Raw genomic sequence first — 13701 nt, 5'->3', positions numbered from 1 at the left:
TTCTCGCTGCGGGTTCGTGTTAATATGCCCGTCTTGGCATCTCCTTGCAAATGTCGCTAACCTCGTGGCTTCCTGGTCGCCTAGTCTACTGAGGGAAGCGGGGTGCAGGTGTGGGTGTGCAACACTGGCATGACTGCTCCCCCCCCTCCTGCCCCCTCTGTAATCATGACGGTGCAAAGTGAACGCACCGCTGGCGCACACAAGCACAAGAGCGCGCATGCATGGGTAGTAGAAAGAAGGAGCAGAGAGCCGGTTTCTCTGAGGGCACACAGCTGCGGGAAGTCTTCCCCCTCCCCTTCCAGCCGCAGCGCTTGTCTTCTCTCAACGACGTCTATGATGATGCCTTCCATTCCTCTCCGCCCCTCCGTCTCGCTGGTCTCCTCGCCGTCTGGCCTCCTCAGGAGGTGAGTCATTGTAAAGGAGAGCCGACGGCCGTTCGGCACGCAAACCTGTCTTTCTCCTAGCCTACCGACCAGCCCTGCCCCCTCCCTTCCTCGCCGCACCGCACCCCCACCCCTCCTCACGCACGCACACATACACACCGTTCTCTCCGCTCTACTCTGCTCCCATTGGACGAGAGCAACACCTTCACTCCAGAGGTCAGCCGTTTCTTTTTCTTGCTGCTGCGCCTCCATCCCTCTCCCTCTACCCCTAATAACCCTGCGCTACTTCAGCCTTTGGAGTCTCTTGCGTTTTCTTTCTTGAGTGCGTCTGTTGCTCGTGTCTTCTTGGCTTTCCTGGGCAGATCCGCCGAGTGCACTCATGTGGGGGTTTGAAGCATACGCAGAGGGACTGTCCACCACACCCAACATACACGGCGCACATCTCACCGGCGTTGCACCACAGGAGGGAGAAGCAGCGCCTCTGGCGCCACCGCGGTACCTGTGGAAGAAGAACCGAAACAATTACCTGTTCGACGCGCAAGGAAAGTTGCTTGGCGCCGCGGAAGCGCACAGCCCGACGATATGGCGCACCCATCACGCATTTAGCGGCCGCTGCGCCCTCGTGAACCCAACGGCCCCCGTCACCGGTGGTGCGGCTGCCCAGTCCTTCGGCGCCCCTGGATGGGCGGAGCAGGCGTGGACGGCATACCAAAGCTGGTCCGTCGGCTTCCGGCTGAGCTCTACGACCACTGACGAGCCTCATATCCTCCTCAGCGTCGCACCGGCATACTTTCCGAACTTGGTTTCCGCCACTGGCGAAATCCGCAAGGCCGATGCGGCGACGCTAGCAAGCCTGCCATGTGCCCCCTCAGCGGAGGAGGAGGTCATCTACAACAAGCGCATGCTGGAGACGCCGTTAATCTGGGAAGAGCCGTACGCGCTGTCAGTGGAATGCACGACTCATGGGGTCTTTCTGTGGAGTGACCACTGGGGCATCTTCGGCAGGAAAATTGCCGACCGCTGCCTCGAGGCGCGCCAGGATAACGTGAGGCAAAGCGGCATTGCGCCGCTACCCTCCCCTGACCCATCCCCATCGTCTGCGGCGGCGGGTGAGGAGTTGGCGCTGGTGGCTTACGATGCGGCGCTGCGCCTGCGGTGGAGCGCTGCAGGTCCGGGGAGCAAAAGCAGCACTGACGGTGGGTCTGCCAGAGCAGTGGCCCCTACACTGTCAGTGGAGCTGAAGACTAGCGGCGACGCGGCAGCGGGAGGGGCAGCGCCGACGTGCGAGGAAAAGGTCGGGGAAGAGTTGTGGCAGCATCTGGTTGACCTTCCCCTCTCGCTCGACGAGGTGGCGTGCAAGGCAGCCTTTCGCCCTTACGTGACGCTGATGGAAGGCGGCGATGCGGTTGAACTGCTCTGAGGCGGTCGAGCTTTTGCCGCTCTTCGTGTCCGTTTCTGCGTGCGCGTTCCTTGCGAAGGGTGGAAAAGCGTATGCGACTGTTCTCGCACCCCCTATCGCGTGCTCTGTCGAACGGTGTGTGTGCGTGTGTGGAAGTCCATTTTCTAGTGGACAATCCTAGAGCGCACGTGAGCATCAGCACGATCTGCATGCGTGCCACTCGTGTGCTACCTGCAGATTTGTGTTCTGTGCAAGTGTATGGCGCCGCGCAGCTAGACGAAAAGTCCAACGTATGTACGTGTCATAGACCGCCGACAACCACGATGCAGAACAAAATGTACATGTGTGTGTGTGTGTGTCTGAAGACGCGGTACGGTGCCTCCGCTGATGAGCGTGATGAATGATGGAAAAAGGCTCTGATGGAGGCGGCCTGCGCAGAGCTCATGATGAGTGTCCACCGCACCTCCGTCTCTCGAAAACATCGCCAATCTCTCATCATCTGTAACCCTTACTCCCTCTCCCGCGCCCTCTCGCTCTTGTACGCCGGAAAGCAAACCCCCACCGTTAAGCTGCACTCTCCCGGCATCCCACTACCTATACATCCTTCACTATCCGCCTCGGCGCGTTGGCTTCCTCGCGGTCACGATGTCTGAGCTGCTGTATGCCGTGGTTAACGGCGCGTACCTCTTCCTTGTGCTGCAACTTCTTTTTCTGCTGGTAGTCGTGTGGCAGAACGTTGTTGCAGCGAGTCTTCTGTTTTTATTCGTGTCCCTCTCCTGTCTGGAGGCAGTGCGCTGGGGCGCGCTGGAGTCGGGGAAGCAGCAAAACCAGTCTCTGAATGCTGAGGTCGTGGTCGTTAGTCCCTCAACCGCAGAGTTAAGCCGAAGAGAGAACGACGGCGGTACAGAGGTGTTTGTGTCAGCGCTGTACGCCACACACGAGCCGCCTGCGCTCGACGGCTGTCGTGCATCTTGTTACCGCTGCACACCACCGCCGCCACGCGAAGAGCGCAGTTCTGTCGCGATCGCGAGCTGGACGGGGTGCGACGGTGACCTTGCGTCGCCTGGCATGGGCCCTCCGAGTACGAGTCGTGAACGCGAGCCCTGCAGAGATGCGGGCAACGTCTCTTCGGGTCCGTACTCTCCCATTCAAAACGGCGCCGACGACACACTCATCTACTTCCCCACCGCATCGGACGGGCCGAACACGGAGAGGCTGATCGCAGAGAACGTGCGCACTCAAGGTGATCAAGACGACGCACACGCGGAGATGCAGCACGGGCAACGTGGCGCACCGGTGTCCCAGTCTCAGATGCGCGTGCAGTCCTTCTACCCAGCACCGCGCAGCGGGTGGGTGTTTGCAACGGCAATCATCAGCCTCGCCACTGTGTGCACGTCGGTCGTCCTTTTCGGGCTTCTCTACTCGTCCGTGCAAGTCGATTCGTCCCTCGCTGGCGCTGTCCTGCCTGGATGGGCCACCACACCAGCGGCCAAGTTGCTCCTTACCGTTTGTGTGGGCATCCAAGTGGACAGCTCAAATCCAAAGCTGCGTTTTTGTGGGGCGACTGCTTGCCTCTCCGTCGTGAGCTTGACGAGCTGGTGCTTGCTTCTCTGCCGGGCTCTGGGTCGGTGCGTGCAAGGGGCTCCCAAAGCGGCGTCTTCGGTCGTGGCTGGTGCGCGTGTGACGACCACCTCCAGGTGGTCACGCGTGCGAGTCGGGTGGAATACGGCACTGCGACTCTTCGCTGGCGTTGTCACGTCTGCGCCCTACTCCTTGGGGTGGGTGGGTGCAGCGGGTGTCGGACAAGGGACCGCGTTGGGGCTGCTTTCTCTGGCTGTGGTGATGATGGTGCTGCTTCTCTCCTCGAGCGTTGGGCAGTTGCAAAGACAGCGCGTGGGCCACCCCCGTCAACGGTTGTGGGTCCCCTACACCTGCATGCTGCTGTGTCTTTGGGCAGTGCAGATGATCGTTCTGCTGCCACCAGTGCAAAACTCACTCAAAGCCACAAGTGTGTGGACCAGGCACGGCCGCTGGCTCGCTGCTGTCGGCGCAGTGCCAGCAGCGTCCCACAGCTCGATGCTCCGCTGGCGTATCGTTCAGGCCATTGGACTGTGGTGGGCCGGGACAGAGTTTGTCTGCTACCACACCGCCGCCCCCGCGACTTCTCAGGTGACGTCCTTCAAAGGCGGGCAGAAGCTGCGAGCGCTTCTTTTGCGAGGACTTGCGCAGAGGGATGAAAATCAGTGGTCACGTGCCGTCAACCAGCAGCGCGGGGCGCACTGCAAGCTGCAGCAGCTTCGCCTTGAGCGAGACGCCTATCTTCATAGACCTTCTCGAGCAGGTAGCAACCATTGGTGGCGACACGCCCAACGCGACGGGTCGCACAGGAGCGTGCATGCGCCGTTTGGCAGCAACGTCAGCCACTGTTGCTGGCTGTGCAGAGATGGCCCACAGCACCTACCGACCTCCGTCGGTGGCGGCCGCCGCGACGGGCACGAGTGCAACCCGACCCTCTTCCACAATGGGCCTGCCCCTTCCAGCGCTGCAGGGGTGCACGTGCACGACACTCGTTGGACCGCTGCTGCAGTGGGAAGCAGTTCGCTCTACTCGAACACCTCCGTGTACGACTGCCTCGCGGGGATGCGTGCGTCGTGGCAGTACTCCGAGAACGCCTCAGCGCAGCCGAGCCCGGCGAGCGCGGAAAGCGACTCCGCAGCGGTTCTGATCACCACGACCACAGCCGTGGTGGTGAGCGAAAGCGCGGCCGAACCGCTGAAACGCCACGATCCCGAGGTGGAGCCTTCGCTGTACATGTGGCAGGGGTGGGCCCGGGCGCCAACACGAAGTCCGTGTAGAGACGAAGGGGACGGAGACGAGGATGACAATGACGTCCGCCATAGCAGCTGTGGGGCATGCAGCAATGGAGAGCACCGCGCGTATTGGTGGGGCCCGCCTCCGTCACACTCGAGTGCGCACTCCCCTTACACCTTTTCTGTTACCACGTCGAGCCCCCGCACGGGTCACTCGCGGTTGCACGGGGCCGCTTACGCGAATGCCACGCCGCGTCAGGACGGAAGTGGCGGCGGTTGCTCCAGCGCACGGTGGCCATCGATGATCCATGGCACATCAGTCGACATATCTGCGGTCGACCATGCATCGTCATTCGCGGAAGAAGCTGCGCATCATCGTCCATCCGTGTGGCCGGAAGATTCGGCACGTCCGGAGGAGGTGCGAGCTGAGCACGCTCCGGTGTCGCTGTCGATGGTTGGCGCTGAGGAAACGCGAAGGGCCGCCGACGTCCGACCCCCTGCGTCGTCCCTGCTGGCGCGTCTACACGGCAGAGCCCGATGGGTCGCACACAAAGTGGTAGAGCTGCTCCGTGACTACCTGCGGCGCCATACAGTCCCTCTTCCAACAGAAGTGGAGAATTCGGCAACCGAGTGCCCAGCTGGTCCACGAACCGACGCAGCGCATCCTCAGCGGCAACGACGCCGCCAGCCCATGGAGAAAGCGGTCGAGTGCACGCAACCAGCCTTTGCATCAGCAGCATCACTCACGACTGCGGAAGGTATCACGTCACCGCCGGGCATCTGTTTGGGCGCACCTTCTTCCGCCGTTTCGCGCCGTGAGGTCGTGCACCTGCCCTCTCTATGGAGGCTTCTGGAGCTATACGCAGTGCAGTACTGGTCGTCTCTGTGCGCGCTGCTCATGCTGAGCCAATTCGCGGTGTGCGGCACTGTCGTCAATCTTGCGCCGTCGTTTTCGAGCATCGTGTACGCGCTGCTGCAGAGACCCTGGCCACCATTATGGTACTGGCGCTTGCAGATGCTCTTCTCCGTCTTGGCCTTACTCGCTAAGGGCACTGCGCGTGTCTACCTCCTCGCCATGGGGCCATCTGTGAGCCTGACCACCTGTCGTTGGCTTAGTGTGCTGCTTCTACGCGTCGACGTGGGCGCGCCATCCGCTCTGGTGGCGTCACTGCCGTCACCGTCGCCGTCCGCCATGTTCGGCAGCGAATCTCACCGCGATATGTGGGTGGATCTTGTGTTGAGTGGGTGCGTCGTGACGGCTGTTGCTATCCAGTGGGCGGTCGTCTACCCGGACCACTGCGTATTCGGGAATTGCAAAGGCGAGCCTGACACAACGGCAAGCGTTTCGGCGGCCGACTTCGCTTCATTAGAGCCCACCGGGTCACCCACTCGCGAAGCGCGTCAGGACAAGCCGCACCGGGGCGTCGCGGAGCTGTGGGGAAGCTGCAAGCTTCATCTGCACTGCTGGAGCGTGCACCGCTGCGGCGCTGGTGCCGATTATTACGCGGCGCAACTCTTCTTTGACGGCCTCTCGCTCGCGCTTTTTGGCTGGGCCTACTACGCCATTGTGCCAGAGGACACCGCCACCTCTGAAGGCAACCTTCTCCACGCCGTTCAGCAGAACCACCTGCCAGGCATCTTTGTGGCCACCGCGCTGGGGCTCGTCGTTGTCCTCTTCCTGGAGCGCATCCTCTACGTGCTGCACGCCCTTTTCGCCAAGTACGTGCTGCACTTCTTCTTGGCGGCTGTCTACCACGTGCTCTATGTGCTCTGGCGCACCGCGCAGGAGAGCAAGGGAGGCAGCGGTGCCACCGCCTCAGCCGCCACCACGGCATCGGTATCTCTGCTGCTCTCTGCGAAGCTCGCCTCTCTTTGGTGTGGAGCGCTGCAGCTGCGACACGGCTACGCACTGCATCACCTGCATGATCCCTTCACGATCAAGACGGACCTGCTTCATTGGTTGGGCCACGTGTCGTTTCGCGCTGTGCCGTTCCTAATGGAGCTGCGTGTAATGCTGGACTGGTCGTTCAGTGCAACAACGTTGAAAGTGCAGCATTGGATGCTCCTAGAGGACATCCACCACACGGTGTATCGGCGCTACGTCGACATGCACGACCTGTACCACACAAGTCGTTACCACGGGCGTCACTTTCCATACCTGGTCCGCCTCTACCAAGGCGTTCTCGGATTCACCGTCATTCTGTTCGTGCTCTTCTTTCCTCTGTTTTGGTACTCGACGTTTAGCCCGCAAGTGCGCGCGAGCCACGTCACGGCCTGGGCGACAGAGGTGGCCCTCGCTAGGATGTCTTCTTTGCCGCTGTTTAGCGCCGACGCCGCAGTACGTCCGTCCAGCTTTCACGCAGCAGCAACGCTTTCGTTGGGTGGCGCCAGCGTGGGAGCCGCGGGCCTCTTGCGTTTTGCCGCCGTCACGGACACTTGGCAGACGGTGCATGTCGCGTCGTGCAGCATCCGGATGTGGTCCTATACACCAGCAGCTCTGCAGGAACTTGTCGATCTGCTTGGCAAACGAACTGAGGTGGTTACTCTTCTTGTGCGTCACCGCGTCACTCGCGACCGTGCGAGTGACGCCACAATGACCACGGTTGGCCTCGAGGAGTCGTACGCGCTGCCGCCCACCTCGCAGGCTCTTCTCGCCGAGGCGCTCAAGGCGTGGCGCGCAATGGATGACGCTGACTCAGCTGGCACGGCAGAATACTCAGCAAGCGCGTGGGATCCTGTTGTAGTCCCACTGCCGCTCCTGTACTCGCCGTATGTGCTGAGTTATGGAACGGGTGTCTCATTCCTGTCAGGCGCAACCATGCGAAGGGCGAACTGCTCATTGACACTACACCGCATGGGGCGATACCGCGGGTTCAGCTGTGTAAAGTGTGCCGAGGGTGACCAAAGCAGCCCTGCAGCATCCACCTTCGCCGCTGCTACGGCCGCCGATCCCGCAGGCTCATCGCAGATCGCGTCAGGAGCGGAGATTCACGAAATGTCAACCCCGCTGACGTTTGTGGTTGCGTCCAACCACGTGGCGATCGTGCAAAGCAGTTTCTCGCTGATCCCCAACGTCGGCGTCATCGCCCTCTACACGAGCTTTGTTTTGGTGATGAGCAGCTACATCCGCGGCTGTTTTGCCGGCGACGCGCACCGAGTCGTGCTCCTGCAGCTGGCCAATCCCGAGCCAGTAACGGAGCTGCTGCGCTACCTGTACCTCGCCCGCTCCTCCGCCAACGACGGACAAGTAGGTGACTTGGCCCTGGAGCAGCTTCTCTTCGTGGAGCTTCTCGACCTTCTCCGCTCACCGGAGCGCTTACTGCGACTGGGTGGCCGTCGCGTCGACGACTACGCATATTCAACGTACCGACAAGCGCTCTACGACGCAACGAGGCGGCCGTTTGCGCCTCCGGATGAGGGAAGGGGTTAAGTGGACACGTCTTGTCAATGTGCCGCCCTCTTTCCTTTGTTTCTTGGTCGCGCCATGGGCGGTGCTGCGCTTCGGCATCCCATTGTGGAACGGCGCAGCATCCTTGGTCTCGCGCGCGCGTGCGGCGTGCTCGGGTGCCGCTCTTGAGCACGGAGTCTGCGTGCATGGTTGCTTGTGGACCCTTTTCTCTGTGCATGCGCGTGGTTTTGTTTTCACCACGTCGCTTACAGCACATCAGCAACGCGAATATGACAAGACAGACACTAACACAGATGCATACATGTATATGCGCAAGCACTGTGAAGGTCCTTGCGGAGAGGCCTCTGCATCACTCTTGTCCGCGTTTCTTGTGTTCTTTCCGCGTGTACGCTTGCTCACATGTGTTGCTGTGGAGTCTGTGTGTGTGTGTTACTGTTACCGCTGTCTCCCCCTCCCCCCTCCTCTCCTTTCCTTCCCTCCCACCGTCTATATTCGCCTCGTTCCCTTTTCTTTTCGTTTTTGTTCGTTTCTTTCGTTGTTGTTCAAGCATGTCTGTATGAACTTGATCGGCTCATTGGCTTCCCTCTCTTCGACGTCTTCTATCCTGTTCCCTCTCCCTCACTCTGTACCCGCCCACCCACCCATCCCCCCCCCACTGCCACGCCGTTTGTACTCTCCTTCCTTTTACTTCGCTCTACCTGTACGCGGTTGGGTCCCCTTTTTTTTTCATAGCCTCCCCCCCCCCTTCATGCCACTGCTATCTCCTTATCCTTCTCTAACCTCCTCCTTTGTGCCTTGCTTGCACCCTATGCCACACGCTCGCCAACACACACATCTACACGCATCGCTCGTGCGCGCATGGGCCCGTGACGGATCGCCCGCTGTGTTTCTTTCCACCGTACACGCATCCTCGCTGCTCGCATGCCAGACGCATGCGTCGTTGTTCCCCTTCCATCTTTTCTTGTGTGTGGGTGCGCATGTGTATTCTTTGCTTTTTCCAGCGCTTCCACTCTCTTGACTTGCTCTCTCTATATATATATAGATATTGGTATGGCACCATTCTTCGACTTCACGTGTGGTGGTGGCGCTCACTACTTGAGCGAAGTGGGGCCCATCTGCCTTTTTTCTCGCCCCTGTCGACCCCTTGACTGCGATCAAGCAAACTCACGTACACAACCGCCTATGGCGGCCGTGACGCAAAACACCTTTGCTTTCATATGTGTGTGTGTGTGTGTGTGTGTTTTTCTTTCCGCGTCGCTGTCGAACGCTTCCATCTCGGTCTTGACCACTCCCCCGTGCTTGCCTGCATCCCTCTCGCCTGTTCCCGTGCCGCCCTTGAAGGGCTCGTCACCACTTCACCCACGCATCCATCGTCCTCGCGTAACCTCGGTGTCTTTCACACACGCGCACGCGAAAAAAAAAACGTTTTCTGTCGTTGTGTACAGAAATCTGAAAAGAGAACGCACTCATCGAGACGCGCGCGCGGGGGTAGACAAAGGAGTAAAATCCCACCTATCGCAAGAGAGGCGAGGATACATGACGCATCAGCCCCTTGAAAGCACGCACACACAGGCAGAATGCACGGAAATGTTGCCCATTTCTCGCCGTCTCCGCCTTCCCATTCTCTCGGATCTACAAGGCACGTCTCCCTCTCTCCCTCCATCTCTTCACCGTGGCTCCGTCAACCGCCTCACGTGTTACGTTACCGCACAGCCTTTCGGAGATAGAGAAAGCGGAGGTCACAAGTTAAGGAGCAAGAGCGCAGCGGCGGCGGTCGTGCTCTCCACACCGTCCCCTGTTTTGAGTGCTTCTTTTCGTTCTCTTTTTCCGTTTGTAGCCACGTGGGATTATCTGGCCTTGCGCGGTTGCGTGCGCAGCTCGACATGGACCCTTTTCAGCGAACGGCCGATGTCCCGCGCCACGCCTTTCGCATTGTGCCAATGACACACCTCACCTCCACGACCGGGGCCAAGCCGTCTGAGTCCACCTGGTCCTTCCCTGACGGGAGCGCGTCTTCGTCCTCTGCCATCGGTGCACTGCCCTTTGGCGGCCTCGCCGCAGGGGTCCTTCAGAGCGACACTGCTGCATGGATACAGTCAAGCTTTCATAAGCTGCCAGAGAGCGAGGAAACGACGCGAAATCTACAGAAGTGGCGTCAGTTCGGACTTCAGATTGGGTCGGCGGCGGCTTCGCAGCCATCACCGCCACCAGAACAGCAGCAGCCACAGGCCACCGCCCGTCTTCGCCCCGAGGAAAGCGCCGACGACAAGGACGGGGTCCAACTGCTACACGAGTGCCGCCAGAACGGAGCTGCAGCGCCGGCTCTCCTATCGCATAGCGGCCCAAGCAGCACACGTATCCATGCGTGGCGTATCGCCGACGCCTCCTCCAAAGAACGAGCGGCAGTGAACTCTGCTCACGACGACTACTACGTCTTCGTGAGCGACGATGACGAGCGCGGCGCGAATGGTGGTAGTGCGGCTTGCCAACGGCAAACCGAGGCGACCCCGCCACACAGCGCGCCGCGCACCCGCATCCCTGGTCCGGCGCTGGTCACGCTGCCCGAGCATGCCCCCGACACAAGCGACGTCGCCGGCACCGACGCCATCTTTCGACTGCAGGTGGAGCTGGCAAAACTATCAGAAAAGGTGCAGCACAGTACCGAGGAGCAAAGGTGTGGGCCTCCAAGGCGCAACGGCAGCGTCAGTGGCGACGGCGGATCATCCATGTGGGCAGCGAAGCGCGGGGGCGGCAAGAAACGGAAGAGGGATGCGAAGACAACTCACAACGATGACGGCAACGAGGAGGCGGAAGCAAACGTGGGCAGCGAACGAGTCGAGACCGGCGCCGTCATGCAAGACCAGAGTGCGTCTAGCAGCGGCGCTCGAAGCAAGCCAACAGCACGGAGGCGCGATGGTGCTGGCACGAATACCGCTGCTGGCACCTCCGGTGCGAAAAGAAAGCCGAAGACGAGGAAGCGGGGTGGGGGCGACGCAATCCTCCCCGGTGCCTTGGGTCCCTCTGTGTGTGCGACGCCAGCTCCGCGCACGCTTTTCTCTCTGACATCTTCCGAAGCTGTCGGGGGTGCGATGGCGGAGCTGCAGGGTGGACCCACTGCGGCGGCCATGGTCTCTGTCCCCTACATCTACCTGCAGGAATCGGCCGAGGAGCTGTTCAGCGACGTGCGCCGGGCCCTCAACGATCCGGATCGCATCCAAGCACCACCTCTGTTTGTCGGTGTTTCGGCACTCAGTAGCAATAGCAACGCGGCAGCGGCGCTCGCGAGTGTGGAGACTCGCACGAACTTTACCTATTACAGCAGCGGCGCCAAGACGGCGAAGCGCCGCGTGTCGTGCTGTTTCTCTTCCCTCGACCCCGTGCGTAGCCACCAGCACGTGGAGCTTGTTCTGATACGGTGGAAAGACGACATGTACGCGCTGCCGGCACAGACCGTTGGCTTGGCGTTTCTGTGCCGCGTCCTCATAGAGCTACCCGGGGTGGAGCTCATTACCTTCAATGCGCAGGTGCTCCTGGTGGCGCTACTCGCTTACTGCAAGGGGACATTGTGGTCGAACTGTGTCAGCGACGTGCGCGTGATGGCGTGGATGGCTCAGCTGCACGTGGCAAGTACTCTGTCGAAGGCTCCGTCCGCCGTGCGCGCTTTAGCGGGGGGAGGCTCCGCCGCTGCCGCGGACGGGGCGAGTGACGCGGACACGAGCGTTCTCTACGACTACAGTCAGCTGCTCTTGCACGTTTGCGGCGGGAAGCTGCCGCCGACAGTGCAGCTGGAGAGCATGAGCAACGCGGGGTGCTTCTCGCACTCAACAATCAACTTGGCCGAAGGCATCGGGACTGCCGCCGCCGCCGCCGCCGCAGCAGCAGCAGCAGCCCCCGCGCCGCCCCTGACGTCCGCACAGTGCCAGCTAGCCCATCAAGTGTACTACTTGGCCACCGTGTACCGCAGTCTTTACGGTCTGCTGGGCAGCAAAGGGCTCCTGCAAGCGTTCCTGCGGCAGGAGAAGCGGATTGCGCTGCTGCTGGCGCTTCTCAAGTACAATGGCATGCGCGTGGATCTGCACGAGGTTCACCGCTATCAGAAGAGCTGCGAGGCGGAGATGGCACGGCAGCGCCAACTTGCCAGCAAGCTCGTCCCGGAGCTCGGCGAGGACTTCAATATTCAGAGCCACGATCAGTGCCGCAGGGCACTCTACGAGGTGCTTCAGCTGGGCAAATACTTGCTCAAATCCGGAAATGGCGAAGCCGTCGGTGCCACGGGGCTCACAATCACAAAAGGGGGGCGGCTGTCGACGGCGGAGGACACACTGCGTGCCCTCGCCCGGCATCACGAGTTTCCTGCGTGCTTGTTGCGCTATCGAAAGGTGTCGAAGCTGATGCAGACATACATCGAAGGGATGATGGGCTACGCCGTGGTGCACTCTAGCGCACAAGCAAGCCCAGCTCCTTGTCTCGACAGCGTTAACGCTGAGACGGGGGCCAGTGAGAGCACGAAAGGGCAGCAGCAGGCGCACGGTAATGATGAGGGCGCCAAGGCCGTGTCGCCACTGTTTATAAGAGAAGCGGTGGACGTGAACGGCGACAGCCCGTTTGTGGATCGCCAGCTTCACACGAGCAGCAGCGGATACAGCGCTGGCAGCGCCGAGCCAATGCCAGCACGAAATCAACGGAGCAGCCGCGAGGAGGCAAGTGCGACGCCGGCGGGCGAGGTCATTCTTCCTGCAAGGGGGTACGCCACGCTGCACCCAAACTTTCTTCAGGAGGGTACTGACACTGGACGGCTTTCCTGCGTTGAGCCGAATCTTCAGAATCTTCCACGTAATGGCATCGCAGCCGCCGTGGCAGGCAACGACGCCGAGGAGGACGGCGAGGAAGACCTCTTGGGTTTTCGGCGCTGCTTCGTCGCCACTGGCGGATGCGTGCTCTTGTCCATTGATTACGAACAGATCGAGCTACGCGTACTAGCGCACCTGTGCGGCGACGCCGCGCTCGTAGACGCGCTGACGACATCGGCAGATATTCACCGGGCGATCGCCGAAGTGGTCTTCAAGAAGAAGCCCGTAAGCACTGAGGAGCGCAGTCTAGCCAAGCGCGTCGTCTTTGGTGTGCTCTACGGCGCCGGCCCAAAGACGCTCGCGACGCACATGGGCGTTACGGTTGATCGGGCGCTGCACATCACCTCGTTGCTGACAAACGCCTTCCCCGGCATCGACGCGTATCACCGCCGCGTCATCGAGGAAGCCCGCGCCAATGGGTTCGTGCGCACTCTCAGCGGTCGCCTGAGGTACCTGCCGGACATCCGCAGCACGGTGCTCTCGCGACGGTCGTACGCGGAGCGGCAGGCCTTCAACAGCGTCGTGCAGGGCAGCGCCGCAGACGTGATGAAGATGGCGATGCTTGCCGTGTCAAAGGAGGTGCTGCAGCGCTACGATCGCTCCGACGTGTCCCTGCTTTCGCAGATCCACGACGAGATGGTCTTCATGGTGCGCAAGGAGCTGCTCCCGATGGTGGTGCCGCTGGTGTCCTCAGCGATGTCGCACGCCATGCAGTTGCTCGTACCGCTGAGTGTGACGGCCAAGTTCGGCGATTCGCTGGGTAACTTGCAGGAGTGGTCCGTGGAACACGACCTAGGCGTGATGTAGACGTGTAGCAGTGCGCCGATAGCGTGCGCGCGCATGTGCATGA

At 61.0% G+C, this 13701-nt stretch overlaps 3 protein-coding genes across 3 annotated transcripts; all 3 read left to right on the top strand.

Annotated features, from left to right (window-relative positions):
* Nucleotides 1–762: 762 nt before the first annotated feature.
* LINJ_34_1390 (conserved hypothetical protein) lies at nucleotides 763–1803 on the top strand (the record flags this gene model as incomplete). Its single annotated transcript, XM_001468473.1, has 1 exon — nucleotides 763–1803. The coding sequence occupies one exon, from the start codon at nucleotides 763–765 to the stop codon at nucleotides 1801–1803; it is 1041 nt and encodes a 346-aa protein (XP_001468510.1).
* Nucleotides 1804–2427: 624 nt separating this feature from the next.
* On the top strand, nucleotides 2428–8022 carry LINJ_34_1380 (conserved hypothetical protein; the record flags this gene model as incomplete). The annotated part of the gene is made up of 1 exon (XM_001468472.1): nucleotides 2428–8022. The coding sequence occupies one exon, from the start codon at nucleotides 2428–2430 to the stop codon at nucleotides 8020–8022; it is 5595 nt and encodes a 1864-aa protein (XP_001468509.1).
* A 1862-nt stretch (nucleotides 8023–9884) lies between these two features.
* Nucleotides 9885–13658, top strand: POL1A (putative mitochondrial DNA polymerase I protein A; the record flags this gene model as incomplete). Its single annotated transcript, XM_001468471.1, has 1 exon — nucleotides 9885–13658. One exon carries the CDS (start codon nucleotides 9885–9887, stop codon nucleotides 13656–13658), a length of 3774 nt encoding a protein of 1257 aa, XP_001468508.1.
* Nucleotides 13659–13701: the final 43 nt, after the last annotated feature.

The sequence above is a fragment of the Leishmania infantum genome, chromosome 34 (genome assembly GCF_000002875.2).
Source record: "Leishmania infantum JPCM5 genome chromosome 34".
In the NCBI taxonomy this organism is placed as follows: Eukaryota; Euglenozoa; class Kinetoplastea; order Trypanosomatida; family Trypanosomatidae; genus Leishmania; species Leishmania infantum.
This window is presented reverse-complemented; position numbering and strand designations above follow the sequence as displayed.